This window comes from Ictidomys tridecemlineatus, chromosome 7 (assembly GCF_052094955.1).
Source record: "Ictidomys tridecemlineatus isolate mIctTri1 chromosome 7, mIctTri1.hap1, whole genome shotgun sequence".
Taxonomy (NCBI): domain Eukaryota; kingdom Metazoa; phylum Chordata; class Mammalia; order Rodentia; family Sciuridae; genus Ictidomys; species Ictidomys tridecemlineatus.
Genome location: NC_135483.1, coordinates 16027851 through 16053529, shown reverse-complemented (window position 1 = coordinate 16053529; position 25679 = coordinate 16027851). Strand labels below are relative to the sequence as shown.

At 43.7% G+C, this 25679-nt stretch overlaps 1 protein-coding gene across 1 annotated transcript in view; it reads left to right on the top strand.

Moving 5' to 3' along the window:
• Nucleotides 1–24356, top strand: part of Fer1l6 (fer-1 like family member 6) — a 112262-nt gene extending 87906 nt beyond the window's left edge. The window contains exons 32-40 of the mRNA XM_005316362.4: nucleotides 647–817; nucleotides 2843–3003; nucleotides 5633–5775; nucleotides 7942–8030; nucleotides 8453–8551; nucleotides 10785–11026; nucleotides 12572–12735; nucleotides 21936–22036; nucleotides 23448–24356. Of these exons, the coding sequence (XP_005316419.3) occupies nucleotides 647–817; nucleotides 2843–3003; nucleotides 5633–5775; nucleotides 7942–8030; nucleotides 8453–8551; nucleotides 10785–11026; nucleotides 12572–12735; nucleotides 21936–22036; nucleotides 23448–23637 (1360 nt within the window). The 3' untranslated portion in view covers nucleotides 23638–24356. The remainder of the gene's footprint in view (nucleotides 1–646; nucleotides 818–2842; nucleotides 3004–5632; nucleotides 5776–7941; nucleotides 8031–8452; nucleotides 8552–10784; nucleotides 11027–12571; nucleotides 12736–21935; nucleotides 22037–23447) is intronic.
• The last annotated feature ends 1323 nt before the right edge of the window (nucleotides 24357–25679 follow it).

Below are 25679 nucleotides of genomic sequence, written 5' to 3'. Positions count from 1 at the left end.
GCCCAACAATTCCATTAATCCTGAACAGATATTTGTTTAGTTTAATTTTGGATGGAGGGATAATCAACTTTAAATTCCTGTCTATTTCCAACAGCCAATAATTTCCCCTTTGATGGACCACTGTCTCTGAGTCATCAACTAATGATTTTGGTCTCAAATGGGACTGATTTCCAGTCTTGGTTTGGAATCAACAATTTTCTGGTTTTACAACAGAGGGAAAGGGAATTTACTGGTCTTGAGTTGAGTGATTTATACACAGCATTGCCTTTAGCCTCATGCTGTATTAAGAAGACCATCTTACCCCCATTTATGCAGAGATTGATTAACTTTCCCTGGTTGTAAAACTAGGAAGTTGTTGATTCCAAACCAAGACTGAAAATCAGTCCCATTTGAGACCCAAATCACTAGTTGACAACTCAAAGACGTGGTCCATCAAAGGGGAAATTATTGGCTATTGGAAATGGACAGGAATTTAAAGTGGATTATACTTTAATCTGAAAATAAGCTAAACAAATATCTGCTCAGGATTAATGGAATTGTTGAGCAGTTAATGGATATGAATAGCAGGCTAGCTAAAAGCCAAGCTGGGAAAAATTCCCCCTGTTGCCAAACATTATTAATCCTGAAGCCTCTGCTTGGACTGCAGGTCATTCGAGATCCAGGCCACATTCCCAAAGGAGTCCCTGCTCTCCGTGCTGATCTATGACCATGACATGATTGGGACAGATGACCTCATTGGCGAGACCAAGATCGACCTGGAGAACCGCTTCTACAGCAAACACCGAGCCATCTGTGGCTTGCAGAGCCAGTATGAAATGTAAGCTCCTTCTCCCATGGAGACACCGTCAGAGGCCATGACGGGTCAGGGCTCTGGACTCTGTGCCCCATTGTCTATTGCTAAGAAGGCCAGACCCACAGCTTTCACATCTCAAAAGTGATTCCTATCAGCTGTGCTTGTTTGGGGACACTGTTCTGTGCCCTTGAGGGTCACCAGGCCTGGGAATGTAGCTCTTATTTAGAACCCAGGGCAGATTCTTCGAGAGTCAAGGGCTGAATCATGATACACTTGTTCCATTAGATGTACCCAGTGGTCCTTGGTGGGGAATGATTCTAGAAGAAGGATTAATATAATGCAAACGCCAATATCTTAGCTTCCATTACAAATGCTCTCGAACGCTTACACCAAGCACTGTCCTAGAGCTTTACACAGAGAATCTCTTTCAGTTTTCTCAAGAGCCCATTGAGATATTAGCATCATTTTACAAATTAAGGAATACTAATCTCTTTTCAAAGATTGTGAATTATACTTTATTTAAATATGCAGACTACCAACTTAATATTTTTTAAAAAAAACATGTTGTGAATGATATCTTAAAAAAAAACTTTTATAGATTTCATCTGGGAAAACATAAGAACATTCATTAGTGTTCCATGGTAAAAATATTTTCCTGCATATAAAGTAATACACATTCATTGTAGAAAATTTAGGAAATATTATAAATACAAATTAATACTATAATTATTCTACCCACAAATAATGTATAGAAACATTTTTGCATACTTTCTTTTAATATTTTTCTATTTTATTTTTTCCCAATGTTGAATTCACACTACCCAGGAAGTTTTGTAAACTGTGGTTGTACTAACCCTTATAGCCTAAGATTTTATAATGTCATCATTATTCTTTTTTTAATATTTATTTTTTAATTATAAGTGGAGACAATAACTTTTTTATTTTATTTTATGTGGTGCTGAGGATCGAACCCAGTGCCTCACGCATGCCAGGCGAGCACTCTCTGTCTCTGAGCCACAGCCCCAGCCCTCATCAGTATTCTTTATAATTATTACTGTTCCTGATGGTGGACTTGCCAGAGAGCAGTTTCTTCAGGGAAGATGCCACTTTTGTTCACTTGAACACTTTTATATAAGATGAGAGCACACATTTAGAGGGCGACCCCTGTGTGGCTTCAGGCTGGGGTGGATGAACTTCCCAGGATCTTCACATCACAGATACCATGTGGGAAACTACTGTGTGGTCCTTTTTGATTCATTCAAATTTTTAAGTGGGTTAAATTTTGTTGAACTTTTGTGTCCTGAAGTGCAGAGACATCCAAGCTATCTTGGTCATAGTTCTTAGAACTTCCTTGCAAATTAATAATTTTTAACAAACAGCTACTTTTTTTTTTTTAAGGGAAGGAAAGGTTGGGGAGATTTAGGAACTTCAGATCACTGATTAAAGGAACAACACTTGCAGACTGTCTGCCTGTGACTTGAGTCCATGTATGGTTCTTGTGGAGGAAGAGAAGGGAAGAACGGAGCAGAGAGATGGGAAGGATGAGTGAGGCTTTCCTCTTAGAATAAGCAGCAGCCACAGAGCAAGAAACCAAACTGGACAAAAATTACCTGCCAGGAAACGAAAGCAGATAGGTGGCTATCACAGGTTCTAGGGAGCTGCAAGAGGAGTGACTGCTCTTTGGGATCCAGGGCTTTCTTTTTGGGTGACGAAAACTTTTTGAAACTAGTTGGAGGTAGTGGTGGCACATCATTGTGAACATAGGAAATGCCACCGAATCGATGAACTTTAACATGGTTAACATTGTTATGCCAAGGCCACTTCTTCCACTCACAAGTCCTGTCTTACCTGCAAGCTGGACATACGCAAAGGTGTTTGACCAGAAAGGAGATAAACAGGACAAAAACACCAGTCCCAGGTGTAGAGAATGGCAAGCGAATCTCAGGAACCTGCCCAGGTCACCCTCGGGTGGCCTGACTAGGGGGCACCTCAGTGTGTCCTCCAGGGGAAGCCAGGCCTCACCCTTCTGTAACTTGCTCCACTTTTCAGAGAAGGGTACAATGCCTGGAGGGACACATCCAAACCCACGGAGATCCTCACCAAGCTCTGCAAAGACAACAAGCTGGATGGACCCTACTTTCGCCCTGGGAAAATACAGATCGGAAGCAAGGTCTTTTCTGGAAAAACAGTCTTCACCGACGAGGACACTGGTAACCCCCCTCAGAGTCCTCCGCTGTAGCTCTTCTCCATGGTGTTCCAGGGCACAGTGCATCCTCTAATCAGAAAGAAATGCATGCCCGCGGCAGAAATGTGGAAAAGCAAGTAGGAGAATGGAAACCACTCAGGATCCCCAAACTCAGACAGCTAGCTGTGCTACATTCTGTGTGGGTTTGTCTGTGTATAATACGTTACATGTTTAAAGGACTGGAAACATGCCGTAGTTTTGTACCCTGCTTTTAAAAAAATTTTTTTGTAGTTGTAGATGGACAGCATTCCTTTATTTTGTTTATTCTTATGTGGTGCTAAGGATTGAACCCAGTACCTCACACTTGCTAGATGAGTGCTCTGCCACTGAGCCTCATACTCTGGTTTCTCTTCAGATCACATGAATTTTTCACCTTTTACGCTGCTTTTTCTTTATTTCCAATGGATTATGATGATTCTGCTTTGTTCTTTGATAATACTCCATTATTGAACAATTATTATCAATATTTGGTTTATTTTGATAATATTGCATTTCATGATTAGGCTATTTTTAGCTACATCCTGCTCATTTTTGTAGTGACCATTAACTAATTGTAGCATTAATTACAAGTTCCTTAGCCATGTTTTTGCACATTTTTTGTATTTCTAGAATATAGATCATAAGGTAGGATCAGGTCAGAATAGAGACAGTAACCTTAAAATTAATATTATATAAATAATTGGATACAATTGATTACCCCATAAATGCTGTACCCATAACTATCTTATTTCAATATCAACAAGTAGGATTTCTACACAAGCATCATAGGACATGCCAGAAAGTTCCTAGAGAAACTCCATGTATTCAGAATGAAAAAAAAAAAAAATCCACCTTTGCTTTAATGATAGGGAACAACTTTTTACTGTCACATCTGCACATTACTGCCACTCTAGAACAGTTCAGTACTTTTGGTGCAAAGGGCTCAATTAAGGACACAATACAGGGTATGTTGGTTCCTATTGAGCCCCATAATTTTGGTACTAACGTTTCTTTTTGCTTCGTACTTTAGTCTCCCCAAATCCTAGGTTCTTACATGCAAAGTTATTGATATTGAAACTGTGTATTAATAACATATGGATGGATTTCTGTTGAAAACAATACATTTCACAATATATTCTAAAGTCAAGTTAATTCTTGGGCAGTATTCTATATTTTATTATTAAATAATGATCTTTTTGCCCACTATAAATCTAAAATCATGGGGTTTTTTTGAGGGGGGTTACTGGGGATTGAACTCAGGGGCACTCCGTGAATGAACCACATCCCCAGCCCATTTATCTAGAGACAGGGTCTCACTGAATTGCTTAGCATCTTGCCATTGCTGAGGCTGGCTTTGAATTTGCCATTCTCCTGTCTCGGTCTCCTGAGCTGCTGGAATTACAGATGTGCACCACTGCACCTGGCTAGATTTATGTTTGGGGGGTCAGTTCCTGACTGATTAAATTTTATGACAAAGATTTCATCCATTAATTTTGTTTGTGCCTGTCAACTTTTTATTGATTGTACTTACTGCCTGCCATTGGGAGATTTATTTTATGGCTCCTTTTAAAAAGCCAAATTCAATTTTTCTTAATCAACTGTGGTCCTTCCTAAGCTTTGTAAAGATTTTATTTTCTCTATTTTTGTCTTATATTGTGAGTATTCTTCCTGCTGCTATTTTTATCATAAGTAAGTTACCTCCTTTGGTAGAATGACAATCAGAGACCCTTTCCAGTGATGAACGTTTTAGTCAGTTTTTTTTTTTTTTTTTTTGGTGATTAAAAGACCCTCTCAATTAAAATTGAGAGGAGGAAAAGTTTATTTATGGCTCAAAGGTTCAGAGGTCTCCATCCATAGTCAGCCAGCTCCATTCCTCGGGACTTGAGGTGAGGCAGAACATCATGGAGGTGAGAGTGTGGTGGAGGGAAGCAGCTCCCATGATGATCAGGAAGCACAGAGAAAGACTTCACTTACCAAATACAAAATATATGGCCCATAGCCACACCCCACCTGCCTCCAGTTACCGCTCAGTTAATCCCACCAGGGATTAATTCACTGATTGGATTAAGACCCTCATAGCCCAATCGTTTCTCCTCTAAACCTTCTTGCATTGTCTCACACGTGAGCTTTTGGGGAACACCTGATATCTAAACCATAACAGTGGGTGTTGGTGTGAGGGCGCGCCCAACAGTAATGAGAACAAGACACCTCTAGGAGCACATATGGTCACCACTTTGCTTAGGGCTGCGCTGACCGGAGGCCCTGTCACTGTGGAGTTACCAACAGTTTCACATTCCCAAGGCACGTCCTCTCCCGTCGCCTGAAGCCACGCTGTGATCCATGCATCCTGGAGGACTCTGCCTTAGTGGGTGGATGGAGCCCCTGTGCCAGGACCCCTGTGGCTCTCTGAGTTCCTTGTCAACCCTCCCATTTCTCTCCTCTTTCTCCTCCCCCTCTTTTTCTCCATTTCCCCTTTCCTTTTCTCTTTGCTGTCTTTTCTCTGTATTTTTATAAATGATCCTTAAAGGAAGCGTTAAGGGGGCATGGACGTCCCTTGCTGCCTCCTTTTGGGAACACCATCTGACGAGTCTCTTTCTCTGTGTCCTTCCCTGCAGAGGAGATGGTGGAGTCCTATGAGCACTTGGCCCTCAAGGTTCTCCACTCCTGGGAGGATATCCCAGAGGTGGGGTGCAGGCTGGTTCCCGAGCACATAGAAACTCGGCCGCTCTACCACAAGGATAAGCCAGGAATGGAGCAGGTACTGGCAAGACGGGCCTGGCCCCCGTAGGAGTGCTTGTCCCCAAGGGGTGTGGTGTTGTCCCTAAAAACTAGTCTCCAGTGTCCTAGAGTAATGTGTGTAGGGGGAATCTAAAGATAGATGCCAGAAGCTCGCACCCACCTCCAACAACCAAAAATGTTTGGCCTCTCGTGGGTGGAAGGGCAGGGATGCTGCTAAATCAAACATCCCACCATGCACAGGATGCCCCCGCCCACCCCCGCAAAAACAAAGAACATCTAGCCCCAAATGCCGGTTATGCAGAAGTTGGAGCCAGTGTTGGCTTTGTTAGTACTTTTCCATTTTATGATTTGAGTTCTCAAACTCTGTGATAAATCTTGACACTTTGAAACTCATCAGACACACCTCAGACCTTGTCTAATATCTGATTTAGGTTCTCCCCTGGGCATGTGAACAGGGACACACACACACACACACACACACACACACACACACACACACGAAGTTTTCCTGGAGAAGCAACAGAGGATGGCTTATCTTGAAGAATTGGCAAGAAGAAACTGTGTGGAAAAAACCAAACCACACAGCAAGGTTAGGAGTGAGAAGAAAGACAAGACCAACTTGGTGAAGAGCCTTCCATGAGCAGGATCTTTAATACAAATCCTCTCGCCCGTTCAGGGATGACCATAGAGTTGTTTATCCAAACTAGGGCTATCTTGAATGACTGAGGGCACCGTTAGTAAATAAACTGCTACAAGGGACACACATCAGGATTTTCCTAAACAAACAAGGATTGGTGGTTCACCTGACTTTGTACTTAATTCAGCCCCATATGGGCTCCTATAAAGTGATCCCCACTTTTAAGATTAGGAGATTGAAACTGAGAGAGGCTGTAACTTGCTCCATGATTCCTGGCTGGCAAGTGTAGAGTTGGGATGTCACACAGGCCATGTGAGTCCCTCCCCTGTGCTCTGTTCACAGCCCAGGTGGCTCCTGTCCCAGCTTGGGATTCACTCACTGTGTAACAGGCCAGGCACGTGAGCTCCAGGGTAAAGGGCCAGCAGTGTCCAGGGACAGTGGGGATGGGGGGCTGGTCCATTTGAAAGAGTGAACCATTATCAGCTGTAGAAGCTGATTGTCTTTTTGAAATTCAACTCCAGATGTTTGAGATGTGTTGGTAACGGATCCTTTTTTTTTTTTTCCTGTCAGATGTGGCTTTTTGATTTAGGTTGAAAGTTAACGCACCTTTACACAAGAAATTGTACCAATTTTCCTTAGGACTCCATTGAGTGTTCTTCCCAAATGCGAAACCTTTGCTTACATTGTTCATCTTCTGAAAGCTTTTTTTCTCTCCTAGCCAAATCCTCCCTCTTACCCAAATCCTTCACATCCTTCACACACCAGTGGATTTCCATCTCCTTATAAAACTTCCCCTGGTTGTCCCCAGCCCTTGTCACACTCTCGTCCTCTTGCCTGAGCTGATGAGTGTATATAATACACACAAGAGCTGAGCATGGAAGGCACGGAGCTTCTCCTGAGGTACTCTGAAGTCTCTGGCCACAGGGGAGAGTTCCAGGCAATGGACAGAAGGCCCTAAACTGACCCTAATTAGCCATAGAACTTCAGCTCGTTCCATTGACTTCTCTAAGCCTCTGTCTGTGAAGTGGAAGCGTGCCTGGGGTGGATGTTAACAGAGATAAAGGATGCGGAGGTACATTGGAAACATGAAGCATGGTCTTTCTGGGAGATAGTATTGTCCCCTTCTTGATCTTTGGGAATGTGTGGAAAGAGCAGGGTTTCTAAGGTCACAGACAGGGCTGGATCAGGACTCCACTACTTGGCCATGAGTGAGTGTGGGCATGAAGTCTTCTCATCCGCCAAGTGGGAGTAGTGGTGCGCTCTCTGGGGTATTGCAAGAACTCACTGTATATTAGCACATAACACTGTGTCTACTACATAGAACCTGCTCAGTAAGGATCTGCCCACCCTTCTCCTGTTAAAATATGATCTAATTCCTAATAAAAACTTCAGTTCTGTCTTTATTAACACATATGCTACACATGTACAAAGGTACCACACTAAGCCCAATACTCGTTTTCTAATAAAGGGATCTGTTAAAAGTGCTCGTGGTCAATTAGCTATGACCCCACCCTCTCCCAAAGTTAATGATTTTCTTTTCCTAACAAGGGCCGCCTGCAGATGTGGGTGGACATGTTTCCCAAGGATATGCCTCAGCCGGGACCCCCCGTTGACATTTCACCAAGGAAACCCAAAGGGTAAGCCAGCGTGCGGCACCCCAGCTTTAGGAGAAGAGGCCGAGGTGGCAGACTGAACAGTGGTGGCCTTTGATCTGGTGTCTGATAGGTTACCTACACCCATACCTCAATTTCCACCTGCCCCTTTACAGCAGGGAGTAGGTGATGGTGGTTGAAATGACGGCTTCTGATCTTCCAGTTCCTCATGTGAAAATTGCCTCTTAAGAGAAGGAGGGTCTGCTCAGAGCAATTCATGCCCTTGGCAAGTCTGAGCTCTCCAGCCAGGATACGCAGTTCTGATGGAACCGAGACCTTGAGTCTGATATTTCTGAAGTTAGCAGATATAAAGATGCCCAGGGACCAAAGGCGGCACTAGAATCACAGACACCAGTTGAGTCAGTTTTCAAGGTCATCTACCTGATGCTGCCTTCCCCCCACCCCAGGTACGAGTTGAGGGTGACTATCTGGAACACTGAAGACGTCATTTTGGAGGATGAAAATATCTTCACAGGCCAAAAATCCAGTGATATTTATGTTAAAGGGTAAGTGTTTCAGCAAACCCCGTTCTTCCTTCCTCCCTCTCCTCACCCCTTTAATCCCTAGCAAAGGCTCTACCTTGTGGAAGATGCTACACCCACATCTCATGGCAGCAGCATTTGTCTTATTTTGTCACTTTGTTAAGAATTATTATCTTACAAAAATATTTTAGTCAATTTCATTACATAAACATGTTTCGATTGGATGTTGGATACTTAAACCTTTTAAGTGACATTCAAGGTCTATGGACCTTTAAACAGAAAACAGCAGAGATCTGAGCTGCGATCATTGAAAGATGAATCGGTCTAGCAGATTGTAAAATTAAATTAAAAATTAAACCTAGACCTGCCCATTTGCTAGTGCTACTGATAAATGAGATACCAACCTATTGACCCAGGGAATGAAGCATCTGATGGTCTTTTTTTACATCTTTACCCTGCTTCCTTTTAGCCCTAGTCAGAGAAGGGGATGAGGTGGTAGAGAATTTTTTAAAAATAATTTAAATTTGTACTTTAATAAAACTCATCTCGGAAGTAGTAAACCCATCCTAGCCTCATGCTAATCCTCTGGCCTTTCCCAAGTAGGGAATGTCCCGTCTTCAGAATGCGTATTATCCAAGCATTCGGCAGTCAAAACATGATCAGTGGTTCAAAATTCTCATTTTTTCAGGACAAGGATACAAGAGTGAGTTGAATATTAACCAAGAAGGAGCAATAGAAGTAGCATGACTCAAACAATAGTTTAAAAGGCAGAATTGGGATTCTCTGAAATTGCTTTCTGATCGCCAGTTCAGGAAAGACTCAAGGGTCCTGTAAAAAGGTATTTTATCATGGCCCACAACATGGACAGTTCTGGGGGAGTTCAGATTGAGGCTTCCAGAACCCTGGCCCACTAATGTGAACAGAAACAGATGTTTATACCTGTTCTCTTCCTTTCCTGGCCTCCACCAGCTTCTCACCCAACGCCAGTCTGGCTTCCTCCCCAACACTCCTCCAAAGCAGCCCTCACTAAAGGGCCGGGCTCCCCACTTTTCTGACCCTAATGGTCCCGTTTGGGTTTAATGCCTTTACCTTATTGTCCTCTATGGAGCACTTGACATAACTGACCACATCCTTTTGAAACACACTGGTTTTTTTTAGCCTAGCCTTTGTAGCAACACCCTCTTCTGGTCTTCCTTCTACCCTGCTGTTCACTTCTCAGTGATTTAAAAGCATATTTTCCCACTAGTAGCTCAGTAGTGCAAGATATTGTCCCAGACCCTCCTGTCTCACGCTGCTGTATCTTTCTGCCATTTTTTTCTTTATTTAGCTAAATAATTGGGTCCATAACCCAAGTGGTATCACTGCTCTATGAAAGGAAGGGTCTTGCCTCCCCTTCCCTACCCTGGGTAGGAGAGTCCTCTGCTTTCTGAAAGCAAGTGGTTTGGATTGCCATTTAGCATGAGCAAAAAGTACTTACTTTTCTGAATTAACTAATTCACCACGGATAAAGTCCTAGGGAAACATTTGTTAGTCAGAGCTTATATAACGCTGGGCATGGAGGAGGAAACCAGATAATACTAAGAAAGAACAAGATAGAGAATTTGGAGTACCCCAGAGCGCATTACAGATATTAGCTCACAGCCCTGTGAACCAGATACTGTAACTGCTTCCATTTTATAGATGAAACAACACAGAGAAGTTAGAAAACTTATCCATGGCTGCACAGTTAGTAGGCAGCAGAGCCAGGATTGGAACCCAGGTGGCCACAGGTAGCACCCATATGCTCCATGCCACACGGATCCAGGGCCGCTGGACTCCCAGGGCCAGAGAGGAGGGGGATAAAACAGGCCTGAGCTCAGGTCTCATCCAGCCCAATTCTAGAGGGCTCAGAGTAGTGTGCAATCTTGTTCTAACACTCTGGTACAGAGATGAGACCCTTACAAAGAGGGTCCCCAGGGCAATGGGTTCAGACTATACTTTCACTTCCTATTTCCTGAATTTTCCATCTTGATCACATGGGGTTTCAGGTGTGCCCAAAAAATGGAAGACACTCCCCACCCTGCCTGAGGGTGAAGTGAGTCTTAGGTCTGTTCCAAGCCCTTTGATACCTCTTTTCCTCTTTTAAATTTCAGTGGAAACTTCCATTTGGCCTAATCACAAGATAATTTTAAAGCTGTGGCCATATTGAACCTCTTGATCATACTGATGCCTGAATCATGTCTCCGAGTGTTTGAACTTTGCTTTACTCTTCATTCAGGTGGATAAAGGGTTTGGAGGATGACAAGCAGGAGACAGACGTGCACTACAACTCCCTCACAGGAGAAGGGAACTTCAACTGGCGCTTCCTGTTTCCGTTTCAGTATCTCCCAGCTGAGAAGCAAATGGTCATTACCAAGAGGGAGAATATCTTTTCCTTAGAGAAGATGGAGTGTAAGACTCCAGCTGTGTTGGTGCTGCAGGTTTGGGATTTTGAAAGGCTGTCCTCAGATGACTTCCTGGGTAAGCCAGTGGCTTCATCAAGCACATATTAATGTTCAGGGTTCTGTTCCAGTTTTTGGAGATCTGTGTCTAATTCAGTTACAAGGATAATAATTTCTGTGCTATTTATGATAGGAAGAAATTGGAAACAGCCTAAACAGCTATGATGATACAATTGGCTAAATAAATTGTGGGGCAACTGTATGATGGACCACTACACCTTCAAATAGACATAAGCTGATTTTTATTCTATCACTAAAAGGTGGTTAAACTTGGAATTCTTAGGTCCACTCTGTGCCTATCTTCCTCCTTTACAAAATGGGAATAGAACTATTGTATATGTCAGAGGGTGGTGAAGCTGTAATGTGACAATGTAATTAAAGAACAAACCTCGGGCTGGGGGTATAGCTCAGTTGGTAGAGTGCTTGCCTCGAGTACACAAGGCCCTGGGTTCATTCCCCAGCACTACCAAAAAATAAATAAATAAAAGAACAAACCACAGTGGCTTGAATATAGTAAGCACTCAATAACATTGCAACCATTAAAAAATACTGGAATATTTAATATGTTGGAAAATTGTACAGGATGCATTAAGTAACAGTGTGAAAAAAATCCGATTTCTGTAAAATATGTTCTATTATCATATATATATATATATGAAAGAGAAATTCATAGGGAGAGGAGGGAGAGGGAGCTAGTAGTAATAACTGACCATACAGAAAGCTGTAGCCAATTTGGGGGAATGGAACTATGGAAACATTTTCTGTTCTCAAATTTTTGCATGCTTTAAAATTTCCATAATTTACAAATATTACTTTCTAATAGGAAAAAAAATTGTTAAAGCAACATCTAGGATTCTCTTCATTTTACTCTGAAGAAATATTATAGAGACCCCACTAAGGTCTGGTGTCTGTCCTGGGAGCAGACACAAAGGCAGAGAACTTGGCCTTGAGCTGGAGGAGGAGTGGGCTCCAAGAGGAAGGGGAGGCAGTGGGTGGGGGACCTCTCTCAGGGCATCAGTGCTGAAGAGGAGGAAGCTAAGGCATGTCGTCCAGCCCCAGGGCGTCCACTGGCAGAGCAGGGAAGGTGCCCAGTAGCCAAGACACCCAAGCTGAGGCTTGAAAGCCACATACTGTAGTTCTGCCTCGTCTTCTATCTGCAAGCATGTCATTGATTCCTCGATGGCACCCGACATGGTCATGTTTATTCTCCCGATACCTGGCACCTATGACCTCCCTCATTATACCCATCACATGACTGGTGAGTGAACTGGCGAGTGCAGATGGTGACTGAATAGTCATTCCAGATGCGCACAGTGGCACACGCCTGTAATCCCAGCTAATTGGGAGGCTGAGGCAGGAGGATCACAAGTTCAAGGCTAGCCTGAGCAATTTACAGAGACTCCATCTCAAATAAAATAAGTAGGATTAGGGGTATATTTGGTTATAGAGTGCCCCTGGGTTCAACCCCAGAACCAAAAAAAAAAAAAAAAAAAAAAAACAGGAAAAGAAAAGTCCTTCCGGAACTTTTCAGTTTTCCACAACCGTCCTGGGCCTCTCTTCACAGGCTCCCTAGAAATGAACCTCAACAGTTTCCCTCGAGCTGCCAAATCGGCCAAAGCCTGCGATCTCTCCAAGTTTGAAAACGCCAAGGAGGAGAACAAGATCTCTATATTCCAGCAGAAGCGTGTGCGGGGCTGGTGGCCTTTTGCTAAAAGCAAAGAGCTCACGGTAAGTGACGACGGTAGGAGGTGGGGTGGGGGGCAGTCAGGGGACATCACGCTTTTATTGAGTCATTTGGTGAACTTCAAAAGTTAAGCGCTTTGAATTGACGTGGAGCCCCTTAAGCACAACCTCCGCTGAGAAGCAGAACTCTTAGAGCTTTCTGGCTGCATTAAGCCTTCACATCTCAGCCTGCTTGACTGGATGCCTGTCTGCGTTGGTGGTTTTCTATCATTTGGGCCTGAACTTCTGCGCTGGCATTAATTTTTGTTCAACATCTTTCAAAATTATGCATGAAGTCCTGAGTAATGTAGCATTTCAGTGTAACTACCTTGTCTTTTTAGCCCTCACTAGACTTGATTTAAAAATTGATCCATCCTTTTAAAACCTCCCCAGGAGGGTAAGCAGAAGGGCATTTATCCTTTCCCTGAATTGCCAACTTGGTCCGTCCTGCAGGCACTGTAGGGGGTCCGGACCCTTCACCAATATCAGGAAGGACGTCTTTCTTGCCTTTTCCCCAACCCCCTCATTGCTCCATGGAGGGATGACTCATGTGACCAGGAGGTTGGGCTCTTGGCTCTGCTGCCAGCTGATCTCCCTGCTGCAGGGTCAGTAGTTGGGAAACAGGGTTCTCTTTGTACCTCACTGGGTGGTGGCAACTCCAGGTCTATGGTGTCTAGTTGTACTATGTTTTCTGGGACTTTTTTCTCTTTCCTCCACTCTCAATCTAATCCCCTCTGACTGATGATAGGGGTGAAGAGACTGCGACTCCAGCCAGGTGCAACCCTCCTGGATCCTCCAGTACTCCATGAGGGTTTACTGCCCACCAGGCTGAGCCTCTGAGCTGGTTCTGGGCTTCAGGGCTTAGCACATTGATAGATGCGCAGTCAGTATTTGTCAGATGAATGAAGAAACTCAGAAATGAATTAGTCTCGAGCTCCATTCTCAAACAGCTCTGAGTCCCATGAGAGGGACAAATGTGTCCACAACGCAGTTGTACTCGAAATGATCTGGGTACAAAATGCCAAGGAGGAACGGAGAGGAGAGAGGGATCTGATTATCTCTGGGGGGTCGTGCCGAGTTGAGCATGATTTTTTCAAGAACAGAGGACAATGATAGGTCCTTCTAGATGAAACAGAGTGACGTGCACTTCAGGTGCAGGAACAGTGATGAGCCCAGCGTGACCAGGAGGTCACGTGTAGCCCATCTGGAAAGCTGGCCACCCATGGGCCAGGATCGGCAGAACACCGAACCAGGTGGGAAAATGGGGTCACCACGTCCGGAAATCCAAATTCTGACCTGTTGACATAATTCTGGTTTCTGCACAATAATAAGCAGCAATTCTATGTGAATGCTTATTTAACTGCCGTCATCATGGCATTTCTTAACCCTTTAGAGCTCGTCTAACATACGCAGACTCTTCTGCTCTTCCATCTGACTTCATCTCCCAGGCCTTTGTTTCTTTAACTCATCCAAAAATATCTACTGAGCAACTATTAAAGGATAGGCCCTGGGAATAAAATACAGGAATTCAGACAAGGTCTCTTCTGTCATGAAGCTTATAGTCTAAAGCCGATGACACACACAAGCAAAGCCACCCACACCAAGGAGAAAACAGAAACAAGCTGGGCAGGCCCCAAGTGCTGAATGGGAGCTTATCCAGGGTGGGACTTCATCCAATATGGCGGCCGGGGGTGAGGGGATGGGGGGTTGGACTCTGTGTGACTGTGAACCAGGCTGAGACCTGAAGAATGGAAAGGGAGCCATTGAGAAGGAACGGGCGGACGGGCAGGAGACGCAAAGTTTGTTGCTTGGGAAAAACTAAACTTCAAACAGACTAGAATCTCCTACCACCAGAGTGCAGCAAGGACACCAGAGCCGGCCTCTCAGGCCACGTGGAGAGTGTGGACTTCATCCTAAAGGGAAGCCGTTGAGTGGTGTCCAGCAGGAAGGTGAGGGGAGAGGCTCACATGAGAACCTTGGAATGCTGTGTGGGCAGTGGGCGGGAGGGGTCAAAACTGAGAAAAGAGGCAGAGGACTAAGCAGAGATGGAGGAGGAAGGGGAAGAAAATGAGCCGAGGCCAGTCTCTGAGAAGGGCAGCTGGGTCACTGTGCCAAGTGCTCCTGAGTGGTTACGTAAGAAGCAACGGAGATGTGCCTGGTGGATTTAGCAGTATAGAGTTTTTAAAGAACCAGCGTTGTCAACATTCATAGCGGCAGCATTCACACCCACTAAAAGCGCAACACCCAAATGTCCATCAGCTGATGAATGGATAAATAAATAAAGGTCTATCCATACAACAGAGTAGCATTCAGCCACAACAAAGAAGGAAATGCTGACACTTTGAAAACATTGCCCAGTGAAAGCAGTCACCAAGGGCTAAGTGATGTCTGATTCCATCTGTGATGTCCAGAATGGGAAATCCATAGAAAATACCTTAGTGGTTGCCAGAGTCGGGGAGAAAGGGAAGGGGAGTGACTGCTCACTGACCCCAGGGGAGTGGGCTGCAGGTTCAAGGCCAATCAGGGGCAAAGCCTGGCTCCATTGACCAGCTGTCTGGCCACAGGCAATGCACCTCCCTGAGCCTCCTTACCTGTACAAACACAAAATGAAAGTCTGCATCTCACAGAGCAGTTGTGACACTTAAATGGCAGATTCTGTGTGGCAAGAACATACTAAGTCTGCTATTTACTAATAGTTTTGAACAGGCGAATCTCACAAACCAACAGGAACATCAATAACTAAAGTGAAAAGGAGATTTCTGTGCCTCTGGTTTGTGTGGGAACCAGTTGTCAGCATCTCCTGGGGCTCCAGGCGCAGACGCTGGCACCAGGGTTGGAGAGTGACTGGGGCGAATTCCTTCCTGGCATCTAGACATTCACAGCTTAGCTGAGGAGGCTGGTGACAGGCAGATGGGCAAATAATAGGAGGCAACCTCAGATTCCGCAGGGGCAGAGAGGGAGGGATTTACAGGAACACGATTTTTAAGATTGTGTATTATGCATTGATAGGAAATTTTAAAAGCACAAAAAGGGAGGAAGGAAGTAAAGCACTCATCTGCACACCATCTGAAGAAAACCATGGCTCATGATTAGGCTATTTCCATACTTTGAGATTTTGGTTGCATTGAGATTTTGGTTGCCTTTAGATAGGCATCATTATTCCACTTTCAAAAATTGTATCTTTGTTATTTTGTTTCATTCAGTGTTTTCATGAGCGCTCCCTGTCGTTATACCATCTATATTATTATTAACTCTTTATATTCTCAAGATAGAAATGTCTTCATTGAATCACTGGGTTTCCCCCTGAGATTTTTTTAATTAAAATAATTGAACTATACAGAGAAGTTGAACGAATAGGAGGCCAATATGCAGCCATAGATCCACCACCAAGATTCAACCCTTGCTAATATGTTGATTTATTTATTTTTATGTAGGTTTGAATATTTGGATGTGTTTATGTATGGGTTTTTTGGGTTTTTTGTTTGTTTTGGTGAACTACGTAAGAGTAAGTTGTAGATATTATGTTACTTCACCCCTAAATACTCTCACAGGCATCTCCTAGTAGCACAGACATTCTCCGACATAGCCATCAGCCACGTAGATCATGACTGACCACCTCCTGCAGGGCCACCATCACATCTGAGAGTTAGTGATGACTGCCTAATACAATTATATATCCACATCATGTTCACTTCTCCCGCTATAAGGAGAATATCCTGTTGCCCCCTAAATGTCTCTTATAGCTGTTTCTCTTTCCACACAAGATTCACTCCTAGTTCACATGTTGCTTCTGGTTATTATATTTCTTTGGTCTATTTTATTTTAGAATAGTCCTCTGACTTTTTTTTTATGACATTGACTTTGTGGTGAGCTAGGCCTGGTTTATCTGGCTGTTTTCTTATGCTGTTGCTTATCTTATTCCCTATCCCTACATCTCCTGTGAACTGGAGGTTAGATACAACAGCTTTTTCAGGTTGCAGTTAAACACCTTTGGCCAGAACACATAATAGGTGATATGTTCACTTCCTGTTGAACCAGGTCAGAGTCACACACCCTCCAGTGGTCTCACTGATGTGATGCTATGTGCTTGCTTGGTGGTGATGGTAAGCACAGATCTCTTCGTTGTAAAGCATTTCCCCTTGGCATGAAGCAAGTAAATGATCGGGTAACATTTTGGCATGGTGGGGAATTCCTGTTGTGCTGTCACCTCTCACCCAGTGTTTTAGTAACCACTGGTGAGCTAAAATGATTTCCCTAAGTCTTCCTAACTTTTGTCCTTCCTTCTTTCCTTCCATTCATCTGTCCATTCATCTATATCTATCATCTAATTCTATTATTCTTTCTCCATTAATTAGTTGGCAATCATCTATTATAAAGAGTTTCCCTACAGTCATAAAAGATAAAATGTTTAATTATATCTCTTAATTCCCAAATTTTAGAATCAAGACATGGTGCAACTTCCCACATTTGAGAGAAACATTCAATCCTTGACTTTCTGGGTCTGGCTTATTTCACTTGGCATGATGTTCTCTACTTCTATCCATTTTTACCAGGAAATGCAGTAATTTCATTCTGCTTTATGGCTGAGTAAAACTCCATTGTGTAAATACGCCACAGTGAATGTTATTTTTATGTATATCTATAAAGAACTAACTTTTACAAAACTATAAATAGAAGGAAGACCAGTAGAGCAAAGGAAAGGGAATGGGGAGGGAGGAGGGAAGGGAACGGGGAAGTACTAGGGACTGAATGGGAGCAAATTACATTTATATTTGTATAATTACATCAAAAGGAACCCCAATATTATGTAAAATTATAATGCACTAACTAAAAAAAAATAGAGTTGGTATAAGAGTCACCTCCAATAATAGAAAATGGGATTTTTGTCTCCTGCTTTTTTATTCTATCACTATGGATTTTTTGATTTTTTTTTTTTAAATATATTGTCCAGCTCTGTCCACTGAAAGAACTTAGAACCAAAATCACCCAATACCAAGAAACCTCCTAAAACCTCTGGATCCTGGTTTCTTTTTTTATTTTTTATTTTATTTTTTTTTAAGAGAGAGAGAGAGAGAATTTTTTAGTATTTATTTTTTAGTTTTTGGCGAACACAATATCTTTGTTTGTATGTGGTGCTGAGGATCGAACCTGGGCCACACGCATGCCAGGCGAGCGCGCTACCGCTTGAGCCACACCCCCAGCCCATGGATCCTGGATTCTAATTACTAGCTCCTACTAAAGGAAGCCTGGGATCATTGGAAAAGGGCCTGACTTCAGAACCAGGGCAGATAAATCCAAGAGGAGTCTGAGACACCTCATTTAGGGCAAATAAGACAATTTGAACGTCCCCAAGAGTGACTGTGCTTTGTACACAAAGCTTTATTCTGAGTTTTGAGTCATTTCTTTAATTCAGCTATCCAGAATGGAATTCCAAGTTCAGGGTATGACTATACAATACACACATACATACATGCATATGTGTATGTATGTATGCACATATCTATATGTGCATGGATGTGTGTATAGACGTGTACACACACACAAACACACACACAAACACACACACACCACACACACACACACGTATTCCTTTTCCTAAAGGAATTTGAACCACACACATCCCACCATTGATGCTGGAGGACACCCCATGTAATACCAGTGATGGCTACATTTTGATAATTGCTGCTGAGGAAAGGGTTTCCAATCAGAGAGCTCACTCTCAGCTTCCCTGGGTGTCCACTATCTAGTCACGGTGAAGTCTGAAGCTCATTGATAACAAATGTGACAAAATAAACCCATGATTTTGCCTTATCATTTTCGTCCATCCGCAGATGTCCTTAGGTTAATGGCTAGTATCTCAAACTGCCCACGTTTTTCTAGCCCTGGTTTTAAATTACATTTGGAGGCTATTATTAGCTTTAGATCTCTACTTGCTGCTAGGCTGAATACTGATGATTGGCACGGGACACAGAATGCTCTGTGTGGAGAGATTGCAGCCAGGCGTGGTATCTATCAGAATGTGGCAGTTATACCCTCCTCTCTGCCTTCCTGATGCTCAGTAAATTCTTTGCAACCACCCAGGCAGGGCAGAGAGGCTGTAGCAGGGCTCTCCAGAATAACCACAGATGATTTCTGTGCCAAAGGCAAAATTAATTGAATACTGTCTGCCTTCTTTTACTTTACGTTTTCCTGTAAGAAGCAGGTCTGTGGGTCTTCTCTGGGCATTTTCTGTATGAGCAGAGATATTTTCCATTAGACATGTCTGTTGATGAAACAGTGCCGAAGGTAGCAGCTTTCATTTTTTAAAATGTTTCTATTTGCCAAGCACCAGGCTAAGCATTGTAAATGTGTTATTTCACTTATATTTCAAACCTAATAGGGTACACACGAATAATACCCCTAGGACAGTGAGGCTTAAAGAAGACCGGTAGCTCACTCAGGTTTGCACAGCAAACCTGTCTTCAGTGCAGACCTGTCTAACTCCTGTGCACTCAACTGCTTGCTATGCTAGGCTGTGACATTCCCTAGGCTCTCCTGGGCCAGCCCATAATGGGGGTCAAATGCACATACTAATGTCAGAGCGATGGTAGGGATTATGGAGTTTCTCTTGAACATCTCAGGAAAGGTACACAAATCCATACTATTTAAATAGCCTAGCTCTTTTCTTCCTTAACAAGAGGTCACGTAGACAAATGAAGTAGAAGATAAATGTGATTTGGCATCAGAGGTCCTGGATACAAATCCTGGTTTTAAATCCAAGTTAGCAGACCTTTCCACACCCTTGTTTCATGGACTGCAAAATGGGGCAGAAGCGTTGTCTGCTTTGCCAGGTTGTCAAATGGTTTAGATGGAATGACCCAGGCACACAGCACCAACTGTTATAAAGGCCTGTGACTGAGCTTATTATCATGGAGCACTAGGGCAGAGGGGCTGCTGGGATCCTTTGACTCTGATCCCAATGTATGTTCTGTTGATTTACGCATATTCTCTCTTCCAAGAATTCTGGAACCTAGCAACTGGTTAGCTCCTCTTAAACTGACTATCCTTCAAATTGGAGCTACTGGATGAAGCATGTCATGTATGAAATAATGCTTGGTGGCACTTAGGTCACCTCTTAAGGACTCCTGGAGATACATCCTGTTTGCCCATAGAAGTGCCTCTGCCATGATTTTTTGGGCTCATTTCTTGGATTTCTTCCAGTCACCAAGGCTTGGAAGAGCTCCTCAGGCTTCATTCTGCCTTTCGTAAACCCTAGAAGTGAAAGCCAGGCAAATGGATAAAGAAGTCGGGAGGCGGCTGGCTACAAGGGAAGCCATGAGCTTTGGTATCACCGACCTGGGCTCCGGTTCCAGTGGGTTGGCTTATTGTGTGTGTGACCTTGGAAAATTTGACTGCTGTGTCTTGATTTCTCCACCCATGAGAAGGAGCTCAGCGTTTGCCTTGCTCATTGCTGAACCAGAGAAAAAGGCGGGGGGCGGGGGGTGGAGAGCGAGGGAGATGATAGAATAAATGAACCAGAACAAAGTGAGCAATCAATAAAGTCTGGTATTTGCAGTTAGAGTTCTGTCGCAGTCACTCCATCTCAATAGCTGTGTGGAAGAGTGAATATAATCAACAGAAGCTTTCTTTTCTTTCTTTCTCACCTTTTCAAATACGTCCTGAGTGCTTCTACGTGCAAGCCATTGACTGTAAGGCCAAGATTTCTCAATAGGAATGAGACTGCATATGTTCATGCATCTGAGGAACTTTTCTGGAATTTAGGACATTTGAGTTTGGGTTTGGTCATGTTCTAATCCAAAGGGTGGTTAAGAACATCTAGATTTGAACTCACAACTTCACCTGCAACAAAAGCCCACTGCATTTATTTAATATGCAGATACCCGGCCACTTGATCCTCTTTTGCTCCTCAACCTCACTCCAGTTCTTTCTAATTTCTCCCACAATTACATTGTCATCAAGCAACCAATCCTGCTCGATGGGCAGTCCTTGTCTTTTCAGGGTGAATGGGTTAGTTAAGGCAAGACCACTGACCCAGCTGATTCTTAGAACTTTTCACTGGGCTGAGAAGTCAACCATGCCTTGAAATTACATAATGTCTGATCCACGTGTGATCCAGAGAGAGGAGTTCAAGCAGTGGTCTTATGTCCTCAAATACTTCTAGGACACTGTAGTCCCCTACCAGTATCTGCCTCCCTAGTATCACCTTAAATCTCAACAGACGAAGCCAAAGGAGTCAGGAGGAGGACGAGTCTCTCTCCTCCACCCAGACCAGATGCTTCAGGAGACTAGGGATTCTATTCTTCTTAGTCATTACATCTCCAGTGTCTACAATAGTGCCTGGCATACAGAGGGTCCCCAAAGTAATGAGTGAATGCATGAACGAGAAAGAATGACTTGATTTTTGCAGGTATCCGGTCTCAAATTTTGATGATTCAAGATATGCATCACTGTCAATAACTTTGGAAAAGCACTTTTAGAAAGCACATTACTCTCAGGCTGGGATTGGGACTCAGTGGTAGAGCGCTTGCCTAGCATGCATGAGGCACTGGGTTCAATCCTCAGCACCACATAAATATAAAATAAAGACACTGTGTCCACCTTCAACTAAAAATATATGTATAAATTTTAAAAAGTTTTTTCAAAAAACCCATTACTCTCAATATTCAAGTCAGAGGGGCTGTTTCTTATAGAGCAGGCAGGAGGAGGGAAGGGGTGCTAGGATAAGAGGGTAATTCTAAAGCAAATAGTGTAGACACAAGAGGAATGAAGGATGACAGAGGAGCCCCTGGGTAGATGTGGGGCCACACCCACCAACTTCCTCTTAAGAACTGACAGAAAGAGAGTCGCAGATGCAAAAGGACCTGCCACTCAAGTCCTCGGTCCCCTTTCTCATTGCTTTTAATCATGAGCGCGATTTCTTCACCCATTAAATCCTCACCTGCAGCATAATGCACTGACTGATTAAGTGTGTAGCTGTGTGCCCAGCTTTTCCTTCCACAAAAAAAAGAAAAAAATCATTCTGGGGCTTTTCTTATTCGTAAAATGGTTTCTTTCTCCAAAGACTGGGAAGAAAGCAGTATTTCTCAAAATCAGCCGAACAGTCGCAGTCCTTGCTGGCCGTCTTTGACACCATAGCCCTTCCTCTAGGATTCGCATTGCCCTAGCGGGTCTTCTTGACTAGAAATGAAGCTCTTGTCTTTATTCAGGGCAAGGTGGAAGCTGAGTTCCACCTGGTCACAGCCGAAGAGGCCGAGAAGAATCCTGTGGGAAAAGCCCGGAAAGAGCCGGAGCCCTTGGCCAAGCCCAAGTGAGTGGAGCTGTGGGGAGTGGGAGTGGGGAAGGGCCACCGCAGCCCCTCTGGTCTCAGGGGACACCTGGTCCTCGGGAGCTTCCCTAGGGAGCAGGAGGCGGTCAGTCGGTGCCACCAAACCTGTGTAGCCCTGTGTTTCCACGATTGAACACCATCCTGACAGCAATGGAGACTTTGGAAAATGGAGAGGTCCTTGTGCTGTGGTGACACAGCATTTCTAGATTGCTTTCACATCCTCTTCCTACCCGTGTTTCGTGTGAATATGAATTTCACAAGGAAGTCCACAGGTTTTTCTACTTGACCTTGAATCAAACATACAGAATTGTCTTGGTTTTTTTAATCCTTCACTGAAAAGTTTTCCTATATTGCTGTAGTTGTCCTAAGTAGGATTTTTAATGTCTGTGGAATATATCACAGACTTAATGCCCACATTAACCTGATGGTCACCTCCTCATCAGATATTCAATTTTCTTCTTTTTTCTATAATTATAATATGATGAAGATATTTTCCTTTTGTAAATCAGTAAATTCCCAGAAGTAGATTTACTATGAAAAAAAAGGGTTGCTTTATTGAATTTAATTCTTAATAACATATCAATTAAAAAGTCAATAGCTGGGGCTGAGGTTGTGGCTCAGCAGTAGAGCACTGGCCTAGCGTGTGCCAGGCGCGAGGTTCGACCCTCAGCACCACATAAAAGTAAATAGATAAAATAAAGGTATTGTGTCCGACTATAACTAAAAAAGAAAATATTAATAAAAAATGAATAGCTATAGATATGAAATCTGCATATAAAATACAGAAATTGTATGTGTCCTATTTCAGGTGTCTCAAGGTGAGTGGCCTTGCCTTTGGGCCTACCTTCCATCTCTCACAGTGCTAGGAACGCCAGGTGCTTAGTTATTCATTAGCTCCATTATTTAGAAGTATTTAGTAAAAGAACACTTTGGAGAATTCAGAAGAGATGCAAGACATAGCCACACCTTCCAGCAGATTTCTGTTTACTTAGGGAAAAATAACAGATTCATAAAATGGCTCTTGGAGTGCAGGAGACAAATACGTCAGGCGATAGGTGAGTTAGGAATTCAGAGTGAGGGGCTCATCATGGACTGAGGTGGTCGGAGGAGGCTGCAGGCCAAAGTGGGACAAGAGCTGGTCATGGTGGGACAGACGGAGGGCAGTGGGGTCTCTGGCTGTAACTCCAGACCGACCTTTAGGCTGCGACAGGGGGCCCTTGTCACCCCGTGTCAGATTGTTCCTGCTTCAGGCAACGTGTGGTCTCTGCCCCCATTCTCAGGGCTCAGAAATGGGGTCCCCAGAAATCTGGAGCCAGAGATATTTCCTGAGGGCCCGAGAGTCCCGAGTGTTGCCCACACGACCCCCTTCCCCGATTTCTCTCTCCTCCCCCAGCCGCCCAGACACCTCCTTCTCCTGGTTCATGAGCCCCTTCAAGTGCCTGTACCACCTCATCTGGAAGAACTACAAGAAGTACATCATCATCGGCTTCATCCTCATCATCCTCATCGTCTTCCTGGTTCTCTTCATCTACACCTTGCCCGGAGCCATCAGCCGGAGGATCGTCGTGGGCTCAGGCTCCTAGGGGTCATGCAGGACCGGATCCCCCTTTTTGTAAATCCTTTCCTCTCCTCATCTGCAAACACCTAAGAAAGTCCTGGGTGAGGCACTGTGCTGAGCACCGAGAGGAGGGAGGTCAAAGGACCCAAGGACTGTCCCTGTGTCTCTGGACAGATCCCCTCGTCTTGAAGGAGGGGGAAAGAGACGTCCCCTCCCTCCCCAGCCCTTGCCACCATCTTTCAGGCTGTAGCCCTAAGTCATGCTTTTGGCATGGAATAGTGACTCCTTCACCTCTGGACAATCCCCAGGGACCTCCAGTTGACGGAATGAATGTTTACTTTATATCATTAGCTGTATTCAGAGACTGAACTCTGGGTCTGAGATTTTCTTACAAGTACTGTATTTTAACTGAAATGTTGCAGCAAACAGACAAAGATATTTTAGCAAGTGAACAGGTATTTACCCTGACCTATATATCCTAACCAGTTTACAGAATGCGGTCGCCGATTCAGGCTGGGAAACTGGGCTTGGAGAAAACTGCCGTAAATCATCCAACATGCTTCATTATTGACCTTCCCATCTGGAGACGGAGATGTTGCTGGGTCTTTTCCATTACAATGACCATGTTCAATAGTCATCGTGAATTCTGAAGAAATCCATTTTGATTTATGCTTTTTGACAATTTCCAAGGGGAATTTTACAATTTGTTGTAAGATATGTGAAATATAACTCTGTGAGAGTGTGTGTGTGTGTGCACATGTGTGAGTGAGTGTCGGGGGCGCCCCACACTACCAGCAGGAATTATCATTTACCAGGTACACAGAGTACACAGCCACCAAGTACTGTGTCCCCATAGACCATGATATGAACGGCCATCCCTGGCACTGTCCAGCACTTAGCCTGACCGACATATGTGCAGGCTTCATTATGAGTCTCAGGTGCAAATTAATTTCAAAACCAGTCTTAGGACAAGATCCCATGCACTTGTCAAGGTCAGTTGTTGTTGAAGGTAAACTTCTGATCTTCACAGCAGTTTGTCCAAGCTGCCCTACCAAAGGCACGGAGTTGAAGCGAGGGACTGGTTTTCTCAGATAAAGAGGAAAGAACAGAATGGCGATGTATTGCCTCAATACTCACAGAATTTTTAGCTTCAAATACAAACAACATGTCAATCATTGACTTCTATTATAAAGGGCCATCTTGGGTGGCATGGAAGAAACTGGTTTGAGTTTCCTCTCTTGACATCCAGAGCACCAGGGCCACCGTTTTCTTTTTTGATCGGCTTGCACAGAGGTGACACTTGTAAAGGCAAGTGTGTTTACTTCTACATAGAAAGTCATTCTAGAATGTTCCTGGTCCATCAGAGAAAGACCAAAGCATGTTCTGTGTAATTTTAGATTCAAGCCTCATTCACTGAACTCGTCCCTGGTAACCATTGTGTCCTGTTTCTTGAAATGCCGAGAAACAGAATGTGTGCTGCCTCTGTGATGTTTTCATGTGAGGTAGTTACAGCCCTGTGGCTCATGCTTACTGTGCAATGATGCATGGCTGCCAATGACGTGGTCAGAAGTACGTGGTGGCACGTGGGACACATGCCTGGAATTCATTTGTATATAAAATAAAATATGCGTCAGCAAACAGCATGTATAGCCACGTTGTAGAAAGAAAAAAATATGTGCATACATAGAAAAAAATGCCTGGAGAAATATGGCAAGGTGTTAATAGAGACTATCTTCAAATAGTATGATCTTTCCTTTTCCTTCTTGTTTTTCCATTTCTCCTAAAACTGCCAAGATAAACATGTATTGGTTTTAATGTACAAAGTTTAATTAATAAATAAATATAAGTTGACGTGTTCCTATCAGGGTATTGATTGGGTATCTCCTATGCCCTGGGCCGTGGGGATGGAGACGAAATAAGATGTGCAGGGCCTTTAATTCTGCAGCTCCCATGAGATTGTCTCATTTTGAGATCACGGGCCATCCAAGAGAAGTAAGAATCGTGCCTCATGGATGAGACTTAAGAAACAGCAACACATCTCTGGTGTTGATGAAAAGAGCAGTGTTA